Here is a 21,545-nt window from a genome sequence, read left to right on the forward strand (position 1 = left end):
CGCGCCGCGAGCGGCCGGAAGAAGACGAAGAAAGAGGCCGCCGCAAGCCGGCTCGCCGAGGAGGAGGCGAAGCGCGCGGAGGACGCCGCGATGGCGGAGGCGATCGCCGGGTCGCCGCACGACATGGAGGAGGAGAAGCGCGCGGACGACGCCGCACCGGGACCGGGCCGGGCGCGACCGGGAGCGCGAGGAGGCGGAGCGAGCCGGCGGGCCGCCGGACTCGGCCGCCGCACGCCGACTCGCCGCCCGCGCCGGTCCAACCGCCAACGACGATGTCGCGCGGTACCGCCGTCCTCGCGACACCCCCATCCGGCGTCGCCGTCCCCGTCGTCGACCTCGAGTCCTCCGACGACGACCGGTACAAGCCTTCCCCGAGGTGGGGAGACGCCGGCCGGGCGGCGAGCAGCCGAGGCCGCGCAGCCCGAAGGCCAACGACGACGGCTCCGACGACGACGGCGGCGACTACACGGTGTTCTACCGCCATTTCGGCATGTAGAGCGCCGTGTTTTAAATTAGCGTTTGAATTCCCTAGCCGAATTCGAAATATAGTCGACTCGGCCTCTATGTATGAACTCCGCCCGTAATATAATAAATATCATTAAATTTAGTCTATATTCACCCGTTTTTAGCCGTAGTTTGTCAAGTTTCCGTTTTTTAAATTCGCATCGTCGACTTCGCCTGGGCACGCGGCTGGGAAACTACTACTCCCCACGCCAAATCTTCCTCCAATCCGGACGAAAATTTCGCCGGATTTGGGCGTGGGGAGCGCCAACGAGTGGGGATGCTCTTAAACGCCGCTATCAAGTTTTCACCAAATTTTGTGGCGACAGCGGAGTAGTTCAGAGGCTGGTGAGGTCAAATTCATATTAGGAATCAGACCTTTATACCGTTCCAATGCGGCACACTGGTACCATGCATCATTCCGTTGCATCAACCAGTGTTTGTTTAGGGTAGTGCGAGTGGAGGAGCCATCTACAGGTTATATTCTGATAGAAGAAGATGATCAATTATACCTAATCTGGAAGACTCGTTGGCATACTCAAAGGAGGATGCGACCCACTGCATTTATATTGTCGTAGGTGAAGCGCAAATTACAAGAAAAAAGTCCGAAGAAAGAAAATTACAGGATGGCCCCTAATTTTTGCACCAAAGAACCTAGAACAACTTTGGAAAGCGCAATCTAGTCCATGAGGTCTTCTTCCAGCCTCATCTAGTCCAGATCTTCTTTCAGCTCCATATCCACCAAAACCTTGGCAAATCTTCAGAGCATGGTCAACCACAACGCCGACATGGGACATGTAGCGGGAGCACACCATGTCGAAGTAGTAGGGCCTCATAAAGGCATGAAAGCCAGAAGGTTGAACGTAGACTTGCGTGAACAAATGGAGGTCAGATGACGCTCACCTGATGCCGGCGTCCAGGGCGGGAGTGACCGCCTTTTGACCATCAAAGTCTACGGTTGAAGGTGATATGCCATCAATGAAGCAACCCAGAGATCGATGTGGAGCGGTCTCCTCACCGGGTGAACATCATAACAACGGATCTTAGCTGGTGCATATGAACTTCACCAAGCACCCTAGAGTTGTAGGAAGAACCTTCCCCTCCATTTTCCTAGTGCAGAGCTAAAGACGCATGCCCGCATCCTCCCCTCGCCACCCAGGCTGACCATGCACCATAGGATGCCTGACATCGCCACCACTCCACCGCAAGTCATGTCACCTCATGACAATTTTATTGAAGGAAGCGGTGCCCCTCCCCTCCACTCCCACTTGCACCCCGATCGGAGAAGCAAGGAGGCAATGTAGAAGAACCCTAAGATGCTGCAGATATGACCGAGGTCCGAAGCTCCGCTCCAAACTACTGGCATAAAGCTCAATATTGGCATCCATTGCTGCTGCTAATACTGCTACTACTATGCTACGTTGCTAGGGGAGTAGGAGTACAGAGGCGGGGACGCTTTGGCGACTCTCATGGGGTGAGGAGAGGGAAACACAAGGGGGTCAATCGACGCAAATGGCCGTAGTAAATTATTTGGTAATTTGGTGATGAATGAAATTAAATTGAAGAATTGATACCACTGACTTGAAGGTGACACCAATGCTCCCCCATGCAGACTTCACGGAACATAGTTTTTTTTTCATGCCTTGATCTCTATTTTTTCTTTTTGTTCCGGATACTATTCTGGTGTCAATCTTTTGAGCGTTTTCTCCTAAATCACGAAAAAGATGGACGGCACATTAGCCCGAGGTCACGGCCCTGGCTAACTACATTGTTGCAAATTTTTAGGAAGTACAGTGGAGAAAATGAAAGTTGGCATCTATCGTCCACTTGATATCCAACGGCTGACGACGGGTTCACCCCACGACACCAGATTTCGAAGGTGCTTTCCTTACAATTTTTAGAAAGGATCCGAAGTAGCCAGCCGACGTGACGGAATGGTGCTTCGCATCGTAGGTTTTCTAGATTTGCTGCATACAATCAAGTAACCGTTATCTCGGCTAGGGTGTCAAAAGGGATTCCACTAAGTCCCACGTCTATTTCATTTTGTGATTTAGTTTAAAATTTCGACCAAAAATTGAACTAGAAATCATAGAGAATGAACTAAAGGTAGGACTTTGGTGGGATCGTACTTGCATCTCTAATCTCGACCTGTCAGCTAAGGTTCAGGAATGTTGTTGCGCTGTATTCCAAAAAAAAATGTCGTTGCGGGATCCGCATCTCCACTTAAACTAGGTACTTCCTCTCTCACAGTTTTTTAGGCATGCACGTATTTCTAGGTCGCGAATTTGATCAAGTTAGCATTAACTCATTGTTATAAAAATTATATTATTAGAAAGTTTAGATATTCTATTTTCTAATGATATAATTTTTACATTATATAATTTAAATTATATAGATCAAATTAACGATCTAGGGATACGGAAAAGACTAAGAACTGAGACAGAGAAGTACTCTACATCGTGACCATTAATTTCCATGTAAAAAGTCCAGCGCAAACTCCAGACGGCACCTGGCCTTTCCGGGTCGTGGAGGCCGGGCCCAGGCCACCGCGCATCCAAGTAACACGTGACCGGGCCCGCGCGCCAGCCACCGAGCACCCCGTGACCCTGTGGCCGCCACGCACCCCAAACCTAACCACGGTTAACCCAGGGTCACGTCGCTCGCCCGCTCCCATCTCCGAACCCCGTCGCGGCGCCCCGCCCCGCCCCAGCCAGCCACCAACCCTCTCCGCCTCCTCGCCCGGCCCCCGAGTCGAGTCCATGTATAAAGCCGCCTGCTCCGCCCGCCTCCTGCTCAGATCCCTCTCCGCGTCCCCCCACGCCGCCTCCTCCTCCTCGCCTGCGTCGCGCCTCGTCGCCGCCCGCTGCCTCGCGCTCGCGCGCCCCTGCGCCGCCTTCGCCGGACGCGGACGCTCCCCATCCTCCGCCGTACGCGCCCAGATCGGGGCCGCCGTCGCGCCTGCCGTCGAGCGGGTCCAGCGCAGGATGGCCGCCTCAGGTGCGTCTCGCCTCCATGTCCGCCCGCCCGCCTATAGTTCCAGTGGACACTGCTCACGGCGGCTACTACGACTCATCGGTTGCCACGCCCACGCCGGTGCCGTCTAGCGGCGTCTCTCCCACGCGCACGGCACACGCACGCACCGCCCACGTGGATATTCCAAGCGGAATTTCGCTGCACACCGCCCCTTACCGCCCACAGATTTGAAACAATAGATTCGGTGGTGCTGCCGATCGGCAAGCTGGGATCGCGATTTACGTGCCAAAAAATAGATTTAAACTGGTCTCGCGACGCCACTGATCCGTGCTGCTGAGTGGATCGGTTCCGCTGCCTTTAGTATCGGCCCGCAGATTCGAACGGATTCAGGGCGAGCTCGTGCTGGAGCGCCACTTTAGTGGGAAAAGACGTGCTGGATTCGCTCGTCTGCTGGGTTTATCTGCTAGTGGGAATAGATTCTTCTAGTACCAGTGCTTTATTCGAGACGTATATGCGCTGTGATTAGTTTCATGTACTCCTCTCCTGTTTGGCTGTCAGCTTAAATAGACCTCGAGGCAGAGCTCTGCCCAGATTGATCGTTTCTGGTTTGGACTTGTGAATAGTCGTCCTACCAATGCTCACTACTACATCGGCTATCTCCACCATTTCCCCTGGAAAATATAGTATATTATTAGAGTTTTAGTGTATTAGTTGCATTTTGTACGCTGCAGATTTTGAATTGGTCTTGTAATCAAGTTCTTAAAACAAAGGACCCATCTGAGTTTAGTGTATTAGTTGGAGTAAGTTGAGCTGTTAAGGATTTATTTTATTTTATTCATTATCCTATGTATTATATATGCTTATACCTGCTACAGTGCTACATGAATCTTAGTCCTGGTCTTCTAGGATATGTTAGTTCACAAAATGCGACTAATCATAAATGAGCCACCAACTTGAGTAGCTACTACACAGTTGACTTGGAAGTCACTTCTTTTTAATACCCCTTTCATTATGAAGTGGCTTGTGCATTGAAAATGGAAATTCAGCTTTACCAATTGATGACATCCCTCTGTTTTTTGTAACGACCAAGTAGCACTGTTTTGCTAGTGCATTGCCCTTCATTTATGCTAATTATGCATCTTGTTGCTTGCCTTTGCATGCAGCTACTGAGCATGCCTTCAAGAGTATTTTGACCAGCCTCCCTAAGCCTGGGGGTGGCGAATATGGGAAGTTTTACAGCCTTCCTGCACTAAATGATTCAAGGATCGGTAATTGCTCTGCTTGCTTTTGGAATTACTTCTTTTCTACCTTCACTTTGTCAATCACAGTTTACACTCTTACTTGGCTGGTCAGTTGTGTCTGTGGAGTCTTTTTTTTGCATCATCCTAGACTTAACAAAAACAATAACACATGCTAACTGTGTAAGTCAAATTTGCATTCCATCAATTCCTTCTGACAAGCTGGTAGAATTGCTGTATTTGAAAAGGATTTGTCTCGTACCCCTTTTTTTTTTGCAACATTCAAACTTTTTTGAGAAAGCTATATTCATTAAGGTGTCAAGTGGGATCCCACCTAAGTTCCACTTATAGTTCATTTTGTCTTACCTTAGTACAATTTTTTTTCTTCAAAATTTACACTAGAAGAACCAAAATGAAGTACACGTGGGATGTAGGTGGGATCCCACTTGTACTTATAGTTCATTTAGGTGGGATCCCACTTGACACTCTATTTTCATCATTAATATTTGACTTATGACTATGCTATGCACGATAGTATGATTAACATGTCCCTGTGGCCCCTTTAATCTATATTGTGTGTGATAATAGATTTGTTAATGTTGTTATCCAACTGACAAGTATTTTCTTCTTCATTGTGTCAGATAAGCTGCCCTACTCTATCCGTATTCTTCTGGAGTCAGCTATCCGTAACTGTGATGACTTCCAAGTCACGAAGAATGATGTCGAGAAAATCATTGACTGGGAGAACACATCTCCGAAGTTGGCTGAGATACCTTTCAAACCAGCAAGAGTTCTTCTTCAGGTTTTGAACTGTAACATGACACAAAATCACCCTGTTTCGATCTATCTTTTGCTTACGATTTGTGCTACTCTCTAGGACTTCACTGGAGTCCCAGCAGTTGTAGACCTTGCAGCTATGCGTGATGCGTTGGCCAAGTTGGGCAGTGATGCCAACAAGATCAATCCATTGGTACATCTCATTTCCATGTTATCTGAAAAGCTCAATCAGTTTGTTCTGGACCAACCTTTGGTTTTCACAGAAAAAAAACATTTGAGTAAGCCCATTTCAAACTGTATTTTTCTGATATATATCTATTCATTCGGTGTGTAGGTTCCAGTGGATCTTGTTATTGACCACTCAGTTCAGGTGGATGTAGCAAGGTCGACCAATGCATTGCAATCCAACATGGAGCTAGAATTTTCCCGCAACAAAGAAAGATTTGGTTTTCTTAAATGGGGCTCAACTGCTTTCCAGAATATGCTTGTTGTACCCCCTGGTTCTGGCATTGTTCACCAGGTAAATGCTTTGGATCAAATATTTTTTTATTGCCAATATATCTTATAACTGAATAAAGTCTTTATCTTCATTTTCTATTTGTATGCATATTTCAGGTCAATCTTGAGTATCTTGGCAGAGTTGTTTTCAACACAAATGGCATTATGTACCCTGACAGCGTGGTTGGCACTGATTCACACACCACTATGATTGATGGTCTAGGTGTTGCTGGTTGGGGAGTTGGTGGTATTGAAGCAGAGGCTACAATGCTTGGGCAGGTAAATCTGCAGTGGAGCTCTACCAACTTCAACAATACTTATAAGATCTTGTTGATGAGAGGGAAAATTAACTGATGAGTAATGATCATGTATTTGCAACACAACTATGTCCCAACACCCTTTTCTCATAACTAAATCGTAGTGCCCTTTCCTTAAAAACAGTCTACATCGCTATAATCTGGTGACTTTTGAACCTTTTGTGAAGCAACTTATTGACTTTTGAACTCGTGGGTTGTTAGGTTTGAGGAATCGGATGATCAGTTAACAAAATAATCTAGCCCACTTGTTCTTTCCGCATGTTTCAGGAATGAATGGGTTGGTTAAACTATGCCCTCCCTCATAAGCATAGATTAGGGGAAAGTGAGGGATTAATGCATCCCAACGGAACACATGGGATTATCCCATGATGGGCCAATCCATCCTCTAGGATATGGTGGTCTCTGAAGCCAAATCCCCTGTTTGTTCAGACTCATAGTCTGAGAAATGCTGACTTATTTGAGCACTTTTTATGTACCTCCAGTTGACCCATATGTTATTTCCTTGTACAGCCGATGAGCATGGTTTTGCCTGGTGTGGTTGGGTTCAAGTTGACTGGAAAGTTGAGGAATGGTGTCACTGCCACCGACCTTGTTCTTACTGTTACCCAAATGCTAAGGAAGCATGGTGTTGTTGGCAAGTTTGTTGAATTCCATGGTAATTATTCATGTTAAACTACACATGATATTTATTGTCTTGACATTTTTTTTAAAAAAATCTTATTGTTGTTGTTTTCTTTCCGTTTGTTTTATTCAGGTGAAGGTATGGGCAAACTGTCTTTGGCTGACAGGGCCACAATCGCAAACATGTCACCAGAATATGGAGCTACCATGGGCTTCTTCCCTGTGGACCATGTGACATTAGATTATCTCAAATTGACAGGCCGAAGCGATGAAACTGTAGGTTCCACTATCAGCAAACTCTTTTACCTGTTCCATCACTTAGCGAGTACTCTTTGATAGATAAAATAAATAGTGTAAAATTGAGGTGGTGGACAGTAGCTCCTGATTTTCCAAAATTGTGACAGCCCTGTTGCCATCCTTGACAAACTGCAATTATTTCGCCCTGCTCCCAAGTTTTTGTAACGTACATATAGTCCTATAATCATCCTTGCCATTTTTTCCATAGTGCCACCATTGCTGGTGTTTCTTCTTCATTGTGTTATAGTTTGAAGTACCTTGAACTGGATAACATATTAACATAATCTAATGAGCCTTATTTTCATTTGCATATTGGTATATTTAAGTTCTACCTGCAGCATTATGTTAACCGTATCTGGAATTAATTCAGGTGTCAATGATCGAAGCATATCTACGAGCTAATAATATGTTTGTGGACTATAATGAGGTATGCTTTTTTTTGTTATGTTTCTTGGATTTCAGTTATTTGTTATTTTGTTTATCACAATATAGACATATTTGCATTCATGATGACAGCCTCAAATAGAAAGAGTTTACTCTTCATATCTCGAGCTGGACCTTAACGAGGTGGAACCTTGCATTTCTGGGCCCAAGAGGTATGAGTATTGGTTTAATCGTTGAAGAAATTTTCCGTTAATTGGTATGTGCATTATGAGTTTGAAGTGCTGTTTGATTTCAACCTTGTAGGCCTCATGACCGGGTCACTTTAAAGGAAATGAAATCAGATTGGCATGCTTGCCTGGACAACAAAGTTGGTTTCAAGGTACGCTGTTGTTTATATGTCTTTGCATTGCAATATGTTGTGTTGTATCTGACATTGCTTGTAATACACAATAAATGTCAGGGTTTTGCGGTGCCGAAGGAACAACAGGATAAGGTTGTGAAATTTGACTTTCATGGACAAACTGCTGAACTGAAGCACGGCAGTGTTGTTATAGCAGCAATAACTAGTTGCACAAACACATCAAATCCCAGTGTTATGCTTGGTGCTGCCCTTGTCGCAAAGAAAGCCTGTGAATTGGGTCTTGAGGTTTTTTCTTCCCCAAAGTCCTCAGATATATTGTTATATTCCTGTTTTCTCTGTGCTTTCTGTTAACTGTGGAGTAATACTTCTCTTCAGGTGAAACCATGGGTAAAGACCAGCCTTGCCCCTGGATCTGGGGTTGTCACGAAATACTTGCTAAAGAGGTATCTTGTTGCCATTCACTAATTTTACTGTCATATGAGGTGGCATTCTAATATGGTGATTTTCATCATGCAGTGGCCTTCAAGAATACTTCAACAAGCAAGGATTCCATCTTGTTGGATATGGATGTACCACTTGCATTGGCAATTCTGGTGACCTTGATGAATCTGTATCAGCTGCCATCACAGAAAATGGTATGCCTAGGTTATAAGCACGTTGGATATTTTTAGCTGCAACAACTTTGTATGATTGATTTATCATTTGTTTTTTGCGTAGATGTTGTTGCTTCTGCTGTGTTGTCAGGCAACCGTAACTTTGAGGGTCGTGTGCACCCTTTGACTCGGGCTAATTACCTTGCTTCACCACCTTTGGTTGTTGCATATGCACTTGCTGGCACTGTAAGTCCAGGACATTTCCCCCCTTTGATGCTCACATAACTTTCATCAAAGGGCTTGTAATGTCAAATGCCGCATTTTTTGTCTGCTTTATTGCACATTACAACGTCTATTTTTCAGGTTGACATTGATTTTGAGAAGGAACCCATTGGAATAGGAAAGGATGGCAAGGAAGTTTACTTCAGGGATATATGGCCCACAACTGAAGAAATAGCCGAGGTATATACTGTACTGTAACTTCAGTAATGCCTTTCATCCTTCTCTACAACCAGGACTGATATCTATCATGCCACAACATTACAGATGTTCTATCTACAATTAATTCTTTTGTAAGTAACAATTATAACTTAAGTGATATTCAACAGGTTGTCCAATCCAGCGTGTTGCCTGATATGTTTAAGAGCACATATAATGCTATCACGAAAGGCAACCCAATGTGGAATCAGCTTCCTGTTCCAGAAGCATCGCTCTACTCCTGGGATCCAAACTCTACTTACATTCACGAGCCCCCGTATTTCAAGGACATGACCATGTCCCCACCTGGCCCACATGCAGTGAAGGATGCTTACTGCTTACTGAACTTTGGGGACAGCATTACCACAGATCATATTTCACCCGCAGGCAGCATACACAAAGACAGCCCTGCTGCCAAGTATTTACTTGAGCGTGGCGTGGACCGGAAGGACTTCAATTCCTATGGTAGCCGGCGAGGTAATGATGAAATAATGGCAAGGGGAACATTTGCAAACATCAGGATCGTGAACAAGTTCTTGAATGGAGAGGTTGGGCCCAAGACCATCCATGTTCCTACTGGGGAGAAGCTTTCTGTTTTCGATGCGGCCATGGTATGTTCTGTGGATAATGTGATACCTGTCTCCTTGTTATTAATATTGCATCTATATACCCTCAGTTTTGTCTGTTGCCATAATGCAGAAATATAAGTCAGAAGGTCATGATACTATTATTCTTGCTGGCGCTGAGTATGGGAGTGGCAGCTCACGTGATTGGGCAGCAAAGGGACCGATGCTTCTCGTAAGTTGCAGATATAATGACTTGTTCCAGTCCTTTTATTCATGAAACAATAGCATCAAGTATGTCCTATTTTCAGGGTGTGAAAGCAGTGATTTCCAAGAGCTTTGAGCGGATCCACCGAAGCAACTTGGTGGGTATGGGAATCATCCCACTCTGCTTCAAAGCTGGGGAAGATGCTGATTCACTCGGCCTTACCGGACACGAGCGGTTCACTGTTAACCTTCCTACTGATGTCAGCGAGATCCGTCCTGGCCAGGACGTGACCATCACGACCGACAATGGAAAATCTTTCACCTGCAAGCTTCGATTTGACACAGAGGTACATATATATTAGAAACTTGGTCAATCTCGATATCGGTCTTCAGTCATGTAATGCTTTAGTTTGGAACCTTGCTGCTGGATTGTAACATTCTTGGCTGCGCTTGCAGGTGGAGTTGGCATACTACAACCATGGAGGCATCCTCCCCTATGTCATCCGCAACATGGCAGCAGCTCAGAACTAGGCGAAAGCAACAGTGCAGTCTTTTCAGCGCCAGCATCAACATCGAGAGTTCGTTTGGAATTCTGTGGCCTTTGTTCAGCGTTTAAATAATCTGAAAATAAAGCCGCCGGAGACAGGAACCACAACAATGACATTTCCACACCTGGTTGTGATTATGAAACCGTGAGGTTGTCTGAAACATATCTTGAATTGTGTATTAAACCGTTCAGTCGTAGTCTATGAGACTGAGAGCATGGTGTACATTAAGTTGTGCTAAATATATCTGAATCGATAGTAAAGCTCTCCTTCTGCAAGGGTGTACTCTGCTGAAGACAGTGTCCGATGCCTCTGCGATGAAAAATCCAGCATGTAGGGATGGCTGGATGGTTCACGCCGTATGCAAATCGTACGTTCTGTAGAGGTATAGCAGCACTCTCCTAATCTTTTTGCCTGATGAAACGACTGCCCAATACTTTACATTCTGTAGAGGCATTTACTTCGCCATTCCAACTTATATGCCTTTGTCTGCGTGTTTGGTCGCACGAGCACACTCCATGGAGCATGTCGGAGCGCTGCCTAACGATTTTTTTCTCCGATGGTCGTTTGATTCACAAGATTTCTTAGAATCTTTTTTCCTAAGGATTTAATATGACACATTTTGTGCTGTCAACCATTATATTGAGCTAAATCCTACATGAAACAATATACATATCATTATTTTTGGGTTGTAGTAGGTTGCTAGATATATGCACAAAATGAGCTGAGTAATCCTAAGTAGAATTTTGGCAAGGCCTCTAGACGCGTCCCTCGAAGCGCCCCAAATGACGCCGGATTGAATGTTTTGGGGACGCGTTGGTGTGATGGCGCACTTGAGGCGCGACTGGGGCACGTCTCTCCCCAGTCGTGCCCTTCATTTAGAGGCCCCAAAATAATAAACATGCACGAAAATAAAAGTTTTCATTCAAATTTGATTATAATTTACAAGTTTGAATGAAAACGGCTAGGATCATCTAAACCCTAACCTACTGGCCGCCTGGCGGTGTGTTCGATGGCCCTGCCCCGTCGTCACATCCTTGTTGCCGTTGCTCGTTCGCCGCGTGCCGCCTCTCCCTCTGGAGCGTGACGAGAACAAGCCGTTCTGCCGCGTTGTCGCCTCCCCTCCGCCGTTGCTCCGGAGGGAGAGGTCGATGGCGTGGCGCCACCGCGCATCGTTGTCCTACTCGCGGGCACGGCCGTCGTCCTGCAACTTCTTCTGCAACTTGAAGGACTCGACAATCGCCCACTGCTGCGCCACCTGCTCCTCCGGGTTTGGCCCATCGTCGGACTAGTCGATGTCGTAGTCGTCGTCCTCCGCTTCCGTCGCCGCCGCTGGCGATGCTGGAGCTCCCACCTCCGTAGCTGCTACTGCAGCTCCTCCACACGCCGCCGCTCGTGCAGCTCATCTCGACGCCATTGCCGCTCCAGCTCCTACGCACGCTAGCGCCGCCGCAACTCCTCCGCACGCCACCGCTCGCCCAACTCCTCCCTCTACGCATGGAGGCGGAGGCGCGACTCTTCCGCCGCGGTGGCGTTTGCCGCTCGAGCGCGACAAACTCATGGCGACAAATGCCTCTATGGCGGCCGCTTGCGCTGTCGCCTCCCACTCCTCATTGTGCGCTATCTCCGGGTCAACGTCGAACTCCACCGGTGGTGGTGCTGGAAATGGAGGTGGAGACGGTGGTGGAGGCAACTGCCCGCCGCCGGCGCAGCTCATCATTGCGTAGGTGGTATGCAGGCGATGAGGCATGCTTTGCGGTGGAGAAAGGGATGCCAGTGACTGTGGTGACGTCCGTTGAGCGGAGGCGGCAGTGACGCGAGAAGAGGCGGGAAGAAAGCGTGGGAAGAGGTGAGAAGCGCAGGAAGAAAGCACATGAAATAGCGGTGGCGTGCGAAAGGTGGTGACGCGTGGAGTAGGCGCATCGACGTGTCGGGGAGGCGCAACGCCGACGAGACAACTCGCCTGCCCCTTTGATACCTTCGGATTATGAATTGTAGTATGATAAGATTTTTTCGTGGAAGACCTAGGTTTAATCGAACCTTGGGAAGCACTGCTAAAGTGGTGTCTACAAGACTTGCTAGTTGATTTTATTTTATGTTTACTAGACCTATCTAGTTTACTCTTAATTGGGTTGTGTTCAATGATGGAAATATGTCAGGGTTAAGGATTCTCCTGCAGCTATGCATACATATAGAAATGAAGTGCAAATGTGTACTAAATAAAATAGAGATAAGAGATTTGTGAGAATCACATCTGTATATACTCTTGCCCCTAAAGCCAGAGGTGACAAGAGCCTCTTGGTTCAACCACTGTTCATACATCCGCGAGTAACAACATTTATTAAGTAAATGAATACATACCAAAGCACTAAGTTAGATGATTGTGCCGTTGATCCCGAAGGAATCACTAAACATGTACCGCTACTTTCCCTTTCTGTCACTGAGGTTTCACGGTAGCACGCCGTTCTCCACTCATCCCACCTCTTCCCATGATCGATCCGATAGACATGGGTACCTGCAGATCATCGAATCGAGGCAAAGAAACACGAATACAAGATTGCAAAACTCCTATTTAATCCTTGCACATATTATAAGATTAGATGCAGATAAATGCTGCGAGGATTCACTCCAACCCGCAACCCGTGAGGAGTACTCACATAATATCAAGATCAAAGATAGAAATTACAATGGTGATGTCTATGACTATGGAGGAGATGGGAGATGGAATGAATGAACTATGGTGGAAGATCTCCTTTGGTGTGGTGTAGATGGATCTGATGGGTGGCGGCTCTGTTTGGCGACGAATGGCTCTCTTTTTGGCGTTGGGTCCTTCACAGAACTTATAAGGTTTGACCTTGGAAATGCTGCGGCGCGCAGTACGGATGGATGGTACTGGCGGGGCTTGCTTGTACCGGTGTCCACTAAACCTTCTGGAACTGCCTTTTGAAGCCTGGTCTCGTGACGCGATTCTCTTCAGTAATTGCGGGTTCATTTGCCATTATGACATGATTTCCTGCATACCATTCATAGATAGGAGAGATTGCACATCTTTACAATAATTAGTCATTAGTAACAAATTGAGAGGTAAACTTAGTCAATTTCTTGACTTAGCTAAAGGTTTAAACGTGAGAAAAAGTGGCGTATTTCACAGCCATCACCCTCCATCGCCATTAAGTCAAAGCTATAGTGCTTTATTCGTGTCTTAATGACACGTCGGGCCTGCCACTCCCCACCTCATTTTTCGCTCTGTCCTGCGCCCGAAGTGTCCCCTGTGGAGCGGGGACGGCCTCGAGGCGTCGAACACCGTATTAGACCGTGCCGGCCTGCCGGGCGATAAGGCACTTTGAGGCACACGACTGAAATCGGTTATATGTCCGACGCGCCCAAAAAAGATTTGGCAAGGAGACTGGAGGGGCGCGTTTGGTAGGATGGATGCCCCTTGGCTCAAATCGGCCCAGCTTTTTTCGGCCCGTTTGGTTACCTGGTCGATGCCGCGTTCTTGCAGAACCGGTTCTCAAAGCACCCTTGGACCAGGCCCTGGAGGAACGCCCGGTTCGGCCGTTTCTAGAGAGACACCCCGTTTCCGCAGAAGTGGAGAACGCGACGTCCTCGCAGAGCCACCGCGGGAGATGGTGGGAGCTCGCGTAGGACAACAAAATCTCGGTGCCATGAATTCGGTCACCGCACTTGAATTTTGGCCACCGTTTATAGGGGCGGCTCTCTCACCGGAAAATCCAAATCCCCCATTTCCCCCCATTTCGAGCTCATCCAGCATCCCCGATCTAGCGACATGGCCGGCTCTACCTCACCCGCACGGTCGGCGAGGCTTGCGGCGGCGACGGCGGTGGCTAGTGGCCGCGGAGGATGGTCGTCTTCTTCGTCTGCGTCGATGACTTTGGTTGTGGTAAGCTTCTGCAAACCCTAGCCTTAGATCTAGATCTTATGGGTACACAACCAGGGTCTGAACGAATCCATTGTAGGACATTCCTTCATCGCCGGTGGAGGTTGTGGAGGTTTTCCAGGTTCCATCTGACTCTACAACGCGGACGGTGATGCTGCCTGCATCTTCCACTGGGACGGTGGTGCTGCCTGCATCTTCGCCAGGGTCCCCTGCTTCCCCTACCTCGGTGCTGCGTGTGGCTCCTTTGACATTAAGGACGATCTTACCTACCTCGATGTTCTTTGATGTGGTACTGGTAGTTCATAGATCTGCTAGTTCTTAAGGATGTCCATGTGGTAGTTCATTGATCTGCTAGTGTTTGTCATGTAGGCGATCATACCTTTGGGCTCCCCTGATCTGTCTGCGTCAACTGTGAATGCTCAGCCATCTCTGATAGCAAGCAAGGCATGGTTTGGAAACCTGAGCTATCAGAGTTTGTGCTGAACCGGTTGGTTCTGCTCGTCCGTAGTGGCGTCTGCTTCAACATGAGATTCAAGGAGGAGCAGATGAAGAAGGTAGCCGTGGATGTTCTTGCATTCGCCAGCGTACATGTCACCACTCTTCAGCTGTACAACCACATCAGAAACTGGAGGACGAACTGGAGTGTCATCACGAATATGAAATCCGATCGCATTCTGGATTGGAGCGAAGCTGGTTGCTGCTTCTACGGCGGTGATGAAGGAGCGGCGGACGAGTAAATCCTGGTACGAATCCTGATTGAGCTCTTGCATAGATATGAAAGTATATACATGTCAATGTCATTCGCAATAACATGTGTTCCTTGTCGATTGTAGCGGTACCCGAAGCACCGTCAGTACGTCGGCACTCCGACCAGCAACTACGCTCAAATGAAGACGATCTTCACTCCCCGGTTCGTCTGCAAGGTGCAACTGTTCCAGCCTAACTTGCTGGTCAGGGCTATCGACTTCATTGCAGACAATGAAGCCGAGTATGCCGTCTACCGTAAGCTGTAGCCACCAGAGAGGAGGAGCTGGCTTAGGACCTGGCTCCGCAACCAGTTTCCTGCTTAGTGCTTTTGCTTCCTTCTCATGATCCGCTGATTTCGGGAGGTGATCTTGTATCCCTCCATTATCTAGGACTTGCTACAACCTGATCCCCGGTTTGTAATGACGAACTTGTTCGATGTGGTATATACTAACCCCTCGTGACGAACCTGTGATGCATCACGAAGTAGTTGTTTTGTTCGTGATGAATCGCCTACTAAGTACTAGTTGATGTGTATTACCAGCATCTTTTCTGATGAACTGAATCTCATATGTGATGTTATTCAGTACTGGGTAACCTCACCACTCAAAATAAAGGGGTTACCACAACACTGAGCTATCTACAACCAAACAGGCTGAGGGCTGCACGACCTGGGAAGAATGGGCTGGAAACGGGCAACCAAACGATGGGGCCTGGGTTCCTTCTCCGGTGCACAAAAAACCGCACAGGCTACCAAACGACCCGCCAAAAGTGACTCATGACCCGTTCGCGACGCGCATAGGCTCCCATCTTGCTGCCGCAGTCATGCAACAAATCGGCCCATGCAACCAAACGCGGCCGAGATGCTCTTATACTCCGGAATAGCGAAATCGTTAAAAAAGGCCGACATTCGCGAAGGGAAGGCAACTCGCTCCGCACGCGACAAGTGGCGCGCTGTGATGCCAGAAAAAATCCCTAGGAAGTGGTCTCCCTGCTCGCCACATGTCGCAAGGGGAAGCAAGGTGGGGATGGGGGAGGAGAGAGAAGACTGAGCTTTTTTCTCTTTTTCTTCTAGATTCGTTTTTTTAAATGAAATATCTTGAGAACCGTAAGTCTAAATTGTGAACCGTTTTCACTTTTGAGATCCTCGCGTCGAGATCTTCAAAACTAGATCCCATGTTCATAGGTTCGGAGATACTTTTTTTCGTACTTCCAATAATATTATGATTGTACCTGTGGTGTGTACCTAACTGTACTCATGTTTTCAACTGATAGGTACTTCTGTTTTTAGTGTATTTGGTGCAATTTTTCCCTTTATTCGCTAATCAGTACTTGCTCGTGGCGGGATCGTATCCGTACTTACGCGCGATCGTACTCGCTCCTGTGCGCCACTGTATTTCTGTACATGTACTTGCTCGTGTTCACGACTGTACCTGCTCGTATGCGCGTTTGTACATGCTCGTGTGCGTGACTGTACTTGTACTCGCTCGTGTGTTCAATTCTACTCGTGTGTTGTGCGTGACTGTACCTGCTCGTGTGCACGACTGTACCTGCTCGTGTGCGTGACTGTACTTGTACTCGCTCGTGTGTTCAATTCTACTCGTGTGTTGTGCGTGACTGTACCTGCTCGTGTGCACGACTGTATCTGCTCGTGTGCGTGACTGTACTTGTATTCGCCTGTGTGTTCAATTGTACTCGTGTGTTGTGCGCCAGTGTACTCGCTCGTGTGTGCAGTTGTACTCGTGTTTGTATGCAATTGTACTCGTGTGTTTAGTGTGCTGTACTCGTACTTTCGTGTAATCGAGTTGAATACGACAAGAGTAGGAGGAAAGCTAGCTACTTCATTGTCGTGCATGCATTCGCTGCTTAGCTAGCCAAAACATGGGTGCATGCATCGTGAATACGTGGATTGGGCACAGATCGTATGCAGGAGGAGTACGCGCTTGGGTAGACGCTCGCGGGAGAAGTACAGGCTACGCGCTCGCGGCCGCTCGCGGGAGAAGTACGCGCTCGCGGAAAGGTGTACTCGCGCGTACTCGTGCCGTCGCGGGTCGCTCGCTCGCGGAAAGGTACAGCTCGCGTTGCCTGGGCCTAACACGCGGGGTGATGTTTTCCTTAACGAAGGTTGGTCTCTAGGTAGTGGTATCTCGGAATAGGGTTTGGCATGGCACAGCCCGTTTATTAATTAACAAATCTCTTGGGCCGTGCCGAGTTGGCCACCCTCGGTCGCAACTCGCAAGAATACTTTCCTACACCGAAGTTGGTCGCCGAGTCGGTCCGACCGATTGCGAGTTTGCGACGACCGGAAGCCAATCCCTCTCCTATCAGCATCCTCGCATCGCACCCTCCCTCTCCTGTTCCTCTTTCCTCTCCTCTTCCTGCCGAACCCCGATCACCAGCGGGCAGCGGCGGCGGAGGCGATGGTGTGCACCAAGTGTACGAACCCTTCTATCCTCCCACCTCCTCTAAGCCCAACTTCTCTCCTGGATCAGCAAACCCTTCCGCTCGAATCCGTCGATTTCTTCCGCACCCCCTAGATGACCTCGGCCCCCTTTTTTCGCAGGCGAGAAGAAGCTGGGGAAGGTGATCGTGCCGGACAAGTGGAAGGAGGGCGCCAGCAACACCCTCGAGGGCGGCGGCCGCAAGATCAACGAGAACAAGCTCCTCTCCAAGAAGAACAGGTACCTTCCCTTCCCTTCCACCACTCGAAACCGCCTTGTTCCTTTAATTTGAGGTGCCAAGACCTACAGTTCTCTAATTTGAGCGGAATCCTTCTGGTCTCCGTGCGGTCCTGTCTGTCCCGGTTGGCATCCGTGATGGGAATCTCGGCGCTTGCTGGTATGGTTGATCGGATGGAGGATCTCGGGGAAGTTGAGAAATAGATCCCACCACGAATTGATGATCCTAGCTTAGATGGTAACCGTCGTTGCGATTGATTTTACTTGCTGGTGTCAAAGAAAGTACTGGTACTGGAATGGTGACACGAATTTCGAAGGTTCTTAACCTAGGGCATCCATAATATGTCAAATCTGTTGCTGTAGAGTAATAGAAGTTTTTCCTGCAATCAGTTGAGAGGGATATTTTGTAGTTAAGGAGATGATGGATGATCGTGCAAAGATCCACACTGACTACAATTGCTTTGTAGTATTGGTGATGGGAATCTGGGTGTTGGTCTGATTGGTTGGATGGAGGATCTCGGGGAAGCTTAGGAATAGATCCCACCATGGATTGATGGTTAGATTGGCATGTGTTATATGCTAATAGTCGTTGCGATTGACTCACTTGCTGGTACTACCTCCGATTAATATTACTTTATGCTAATATATATGTATCTAGGCACATTTTAGTTGTCATTTCATCCACTTTAACGTCAAGTAGTATGGATCGGAGAGAGTATCAAAGAAAGTAGTACTGGGATGATGACACCAATTTCAAGAGTCTTAACCTAGGGCATTGATAATATGTCAAATCACTAAATCAGTTCTTGTAGAGTAATAGGAGATTTGATCTTGCAATTAATTCAGGGGATGTTATGTGGTTAAGGAGACGATGGATGATCACGCGAAGATCCGCACTGATTATAATTGCCTTGTGCTTGAATTCCGATATCAGTCTGCTTTACGTGAGGTTGAAGCAACCGAAAGGAAGTTTGAGGAAAGTCATCTATATGACCACAATTTTGTCTTCTAACTAGATCAAGCTGGCAACAATTGTACGGTTTGAAATCATGTGCAGTCGCCCTATCTACTAGGGTGAGAACCACAGGAACCTAATTGCCACCAAGAGCTTAAAGCATTTTTCCGATGCAAGGACTTATTTGTGTGTTGAACTTAACCACAAGATTGCCTTACTAAAGGAAAATAGTGAAGTACTATTATTATAAAGTTTTGAAGTGCTGCAGATCTGGATCACAGAAGCTACATACAGGAAAAGGAAATTTATCAAGCTGCAGTTCTCTAATTTGAGCGCAATCCTTCTGGTCTCCGTATAGTCCTGTCTGTCCCGGTTGGCATCCGTGATGGGAATCTCGGTGTAGGTCTGATTGGTGGGCTGGAGGATCTCGGGGAAGTTCAGAAATAGATCCCACCACGAATTGACGATTAGCTGGGCATTGTTTAGATGGTAGCCGTCGTTGTGATTGATTTCACTTGCTGCTGTCAAAGAAAGTAGTACTACTGGAATGATGACAACAGTTTCGAAGGTTCTTAACCTAGGGCATCGATAATATGTCAAATCTGTTGCTGTAGAGCAATAGGAGATCTTTTTTTTTTGCAATCAGTTGAGGGGGACATTTGGTAGCTAAGGAGATGATGGATGACCACGCAAAGATCCACACTGACTATAATTGCTTTGTGGTATTGGTGATGGGAATCTGGGTGTTGGTTTGATTGGTCTGATGGAGGATCTCAGGGAAGTTGGGAAATAGATCCCACCATGGATTGATGATTAGATTGGCATTTGTTCGATGCTAATAGTCGCTGCGACTGGTACACTTGCTGGTGTCAAAGAAAGCAATACTTGGATGATGACACCAATTTCAAGAGTCTTAAGTATTAACCTAGGGCATTGGTAATCCCTCCGTCCCACGAAACATGTCGAAGATTTGTCAAAATTTGGATGTATCTATTACTATTTAGTGTCTAGATACATCTAAATTTTGATAAACATTGACATGTTTCGTGGGACGGAGGGAGTACATCAAATCAGTTGTTGTAGAGTAATAGGAGATTTGATCTTGCAGTTAATTAAGGGGATGTTATGTGGTTAAGGAGACAATGGATCATCACGCTAAGATCCGCACTGATTATAATTGCCTTGTGGTTGAATTCCGATACCAGTCTGGTATACTTGTGGTTGGAGCCACCGAAAGGAAGTTTGAGGAATAGTCATCTATATGAATACATTTTTCTCCTACCTAAATCATGCTGGCAACAATTCTACGATTTGAAATCATGTGCAGTCGCCTTATCTACTAGGGTGAGAACCACAGGAATCTAATTGCCACCAAGAGCTTACAACATTTTTTCCGATGCAAGGACTTATGTGTGTGTTGAACTTAACCACAAGATTGCCTTACTAAACAAAATTAGTTAAGTGCTATTTAGTATAAAGTTTTGAAGTGCTGCAGATCTGGATCACAGAAGCTACATACAGGAAAAGGAAATTTATCAAGGGGCACTTTTCGTACTAGTTATATTGATTTCCATACTATCATTTATTTGAACATACGCTGGGGTAATGGATAGAAATGAAGGCGGAAAGTAAAAAAGGTGGAAGAAGAATATACATGTTCATTTTGTGTTGTACAATAAGAGGTAGGGATTAATATGGATATGGAGAAGGAACCACAATTTTGTGAATGGTCTTTACGCACTGTGCTGCTATGACCAATAGGCGGCAGCCGTGGTGAGATGTGAGGGTGGGGTGCGGGACGGTGTGACAGAAAAGAGAGACGATACAACTGAATAAAGGAGGCGATGACATCTCTTTTCAAGTTCTTTGTGTGTTTTCACAGAAAATAGAGATGTACAGGTAGATTACATTTGCCTTAGGGTGCCACTTCACTGGAATGAGATGCAACATCAGCTAAAACTGGCTGATTTAGGATGTGGGTCGTTATCTCCGCATGTTTTGATATTCTTGGGGTGTAGAGTGAACACTGTGGAATGGTTTTCTAGATTCGTGCTAGTGTTAAGTAGGGTTATGTCCACATGAATTTCTCTGTTGCCTATATTAACTTCAACCTTTTCAATTTTTTATTGGAAGATAATATGGTGTGAATGTGGTTTAACTCTTTGCTGCTGCTTAATATCAGGTGGACTCCATATGGAAACACCAAATGCGTAATCTGCAAGCAACAGGTGCACCAGGATGGTAAATACTGCCACACTTGCGCCTATTCAAAAGGTAAGCATGGAAACAGTTAACTCCTTTAGGAATAGCACACCACGAGGTGTTGGTTTTCCCTCCGCTGCTGTTGTTGCCTGCACGTTAAGTTTGTCTGCTAACCATGACATGAGCTATTTTGCGATCTTGTATCTGTACATAACAATGTAATTTTGTATTAATAAAAGGCATATTAGTTCACTTGCTATATTTTCCTGTAGAAGAGTGTAGAAGAATTTGCTGAACAAGCTTACCTTTTGAAATTCCCCAGATTCTGATGGTGTTACTGGCTTATTTCAGGGGTGTGTGCAATGTGCGGAAAGCAAGTTCTGGACACGAAGCTGTACAAGCAAAGCAACGTATGATGTTATGACATTGCCAGCTTATAAGCTGTCAAGGATAATCCTGTACTCCTGTAGCTGTCTCTATGTTTAACTTGTAACTTTGTAAGGGCATGTACTCACGACATGACTGTGGAAAGATACTTCTATGCGTTAAGAAAAAAACCATTTACTTGGCTAACAATTCTGTAACATGAGCGGTTGTCTCCGAAAATTCAAATACAGGTACTTTTATGACACAATGCCTGCGAATCTGTAGTTCTTTCAGATAGTTGTGAGCCAGGACGAGAAAATGTGCTCGGTTTGTTTGTTAGTAGTTTC

The 21,545-nt window shown here is 46.6% G+C and overlaps 2 protein-coding genes across 2 annotated transcripts; both read left to right on the forward strand.

Annotated features, from left to right (window-relative positions):
- The first annotated feature begins 3,245 nt into the window (after positions 1 to 3,245).
- On the forward strand, positions 3,246 to 10,630 carry LOC124688961 (putative aconitate hydratase, cytoplasmic). Its single transcript, XM_047222581.1, has 20 exons — positions 3,246 to 3,498; positions 4,638 to 4,742; positions 5,354 to 5,514; positions 5,590 to 5,682; positions 5,824 to 6,009; positions 6,105 to 6,266; positions 6,815 to 6,959; positions 7,059 to 7,201; positions 7,593 to 7,649; positions 7,739 to 7,818; positions 7,910 to 7,985; positions 8,067 to 8,252; positions 8,343 to 8,410; positions 8,484 to 8,602; positions 8,685 to 8,806; positions 8,924 to 9,022; positions 9,169 to 9,648; positions 9,737 to 9,835; positions 9,912 to 10,154; positions 10,264 to 10,630. The coding sequence occupies exons 1-20, from the start codon at positions 3,261 to 3,263 to the stop codon at positions 10,336 to 10,338; spliced, it is 2,937 nt and encodes a 978-aa protein (XP_047078537.1). The 5' UTR covers positions 3,246 to 3,260; the 3' UTR covers positions 10,339 to 10,630.
- A 6,774-nt stretch (positions 10,631 to 17,404) lies between these two features.
- On the forward strand, positions 17,405 to 21,466 carry LOC124683032 (cysteine-rich PDZ-binding protein-like). The gene is made up of 4 exons (XM_047217611.1): positions 17,405 to 17,433; positions 17,561 to 17,678; positions 20,813 to 20,904; positions 21,184 to 21,466. The coding sequence occupies exons 1-4, from the start codon at positions 17,418 to 17,420 to the stop codon at positions 21,246 to 21,248; spliced, it is 291 nt and encodes a 96-aa protein (XP_047073567.1). The 5' UTR covers positions 17,405 to 17,417; the 3' UTR covers positions 21,249 to 21,466.
- Positions 21,467 to 21,545: the final 79 nt, after the last annotated feature.

Source organism: Lolium rigidum, chromosome 1, assembly GCF_022539505.1.
Source record: "Lolium rigidum isolate FL_2022 chromosome 1, APGP_CSIRO_Lrig_0.1, whole genome shotgun sequence".
NCBI lineage: Eukaryota > Viridiplantae > Streptophyta > Magnoliopsida > Poales > Poaceae > Lolium > Lolium rigidum.

What these genes read in the sequence shown, in the direction of transcription:
- LOC124688961 (XM_047222581.1), top strand. Translation starts at nt 3,261, where the DNA reads ATGTATAAAGCCGCCTGCTCCGCCCGCCTCCTGCTCAGATCCCTCTCC. An exon ending in CAGGCCGAAGCGATGAAACT is followed by an intron (nt 7,202 to 7,592) that starts GTAGGTTCCACT and finishes GAATTAATTCAG; the next exon opens with GTGTCAATGATCGAAGCATA. An exon ending in CAAAGGGACCGATGCTTCTC is followed by an intron (nt 9,836 to 9,911) that starts GTAAGTTGCAGA and finishes TCCTATTTTCAG; the next exon opens with GGTGTGAAAGCAGTGATTTC.
- LOC124683032 (XM_047217611.1), top strand. An exon ending in CTCCTCTCCAAGAAGAACAG is followed by an intron (nt 17,679 to 20,812) that starts GTACCTTCCCTT and finishes GCTTAATATCAG; the next exon opens with GTGGACTCCATATGGAAACA. An exon ending in CACTTGCGCCTATTCAAAAG is followed by an intron (nt 20,905 to 21,183) that starts GTAAGCATGGAA and finishes GGCTTATTTCAG; the next exon opens with GGGTGTGTGCAATGTGCGGA.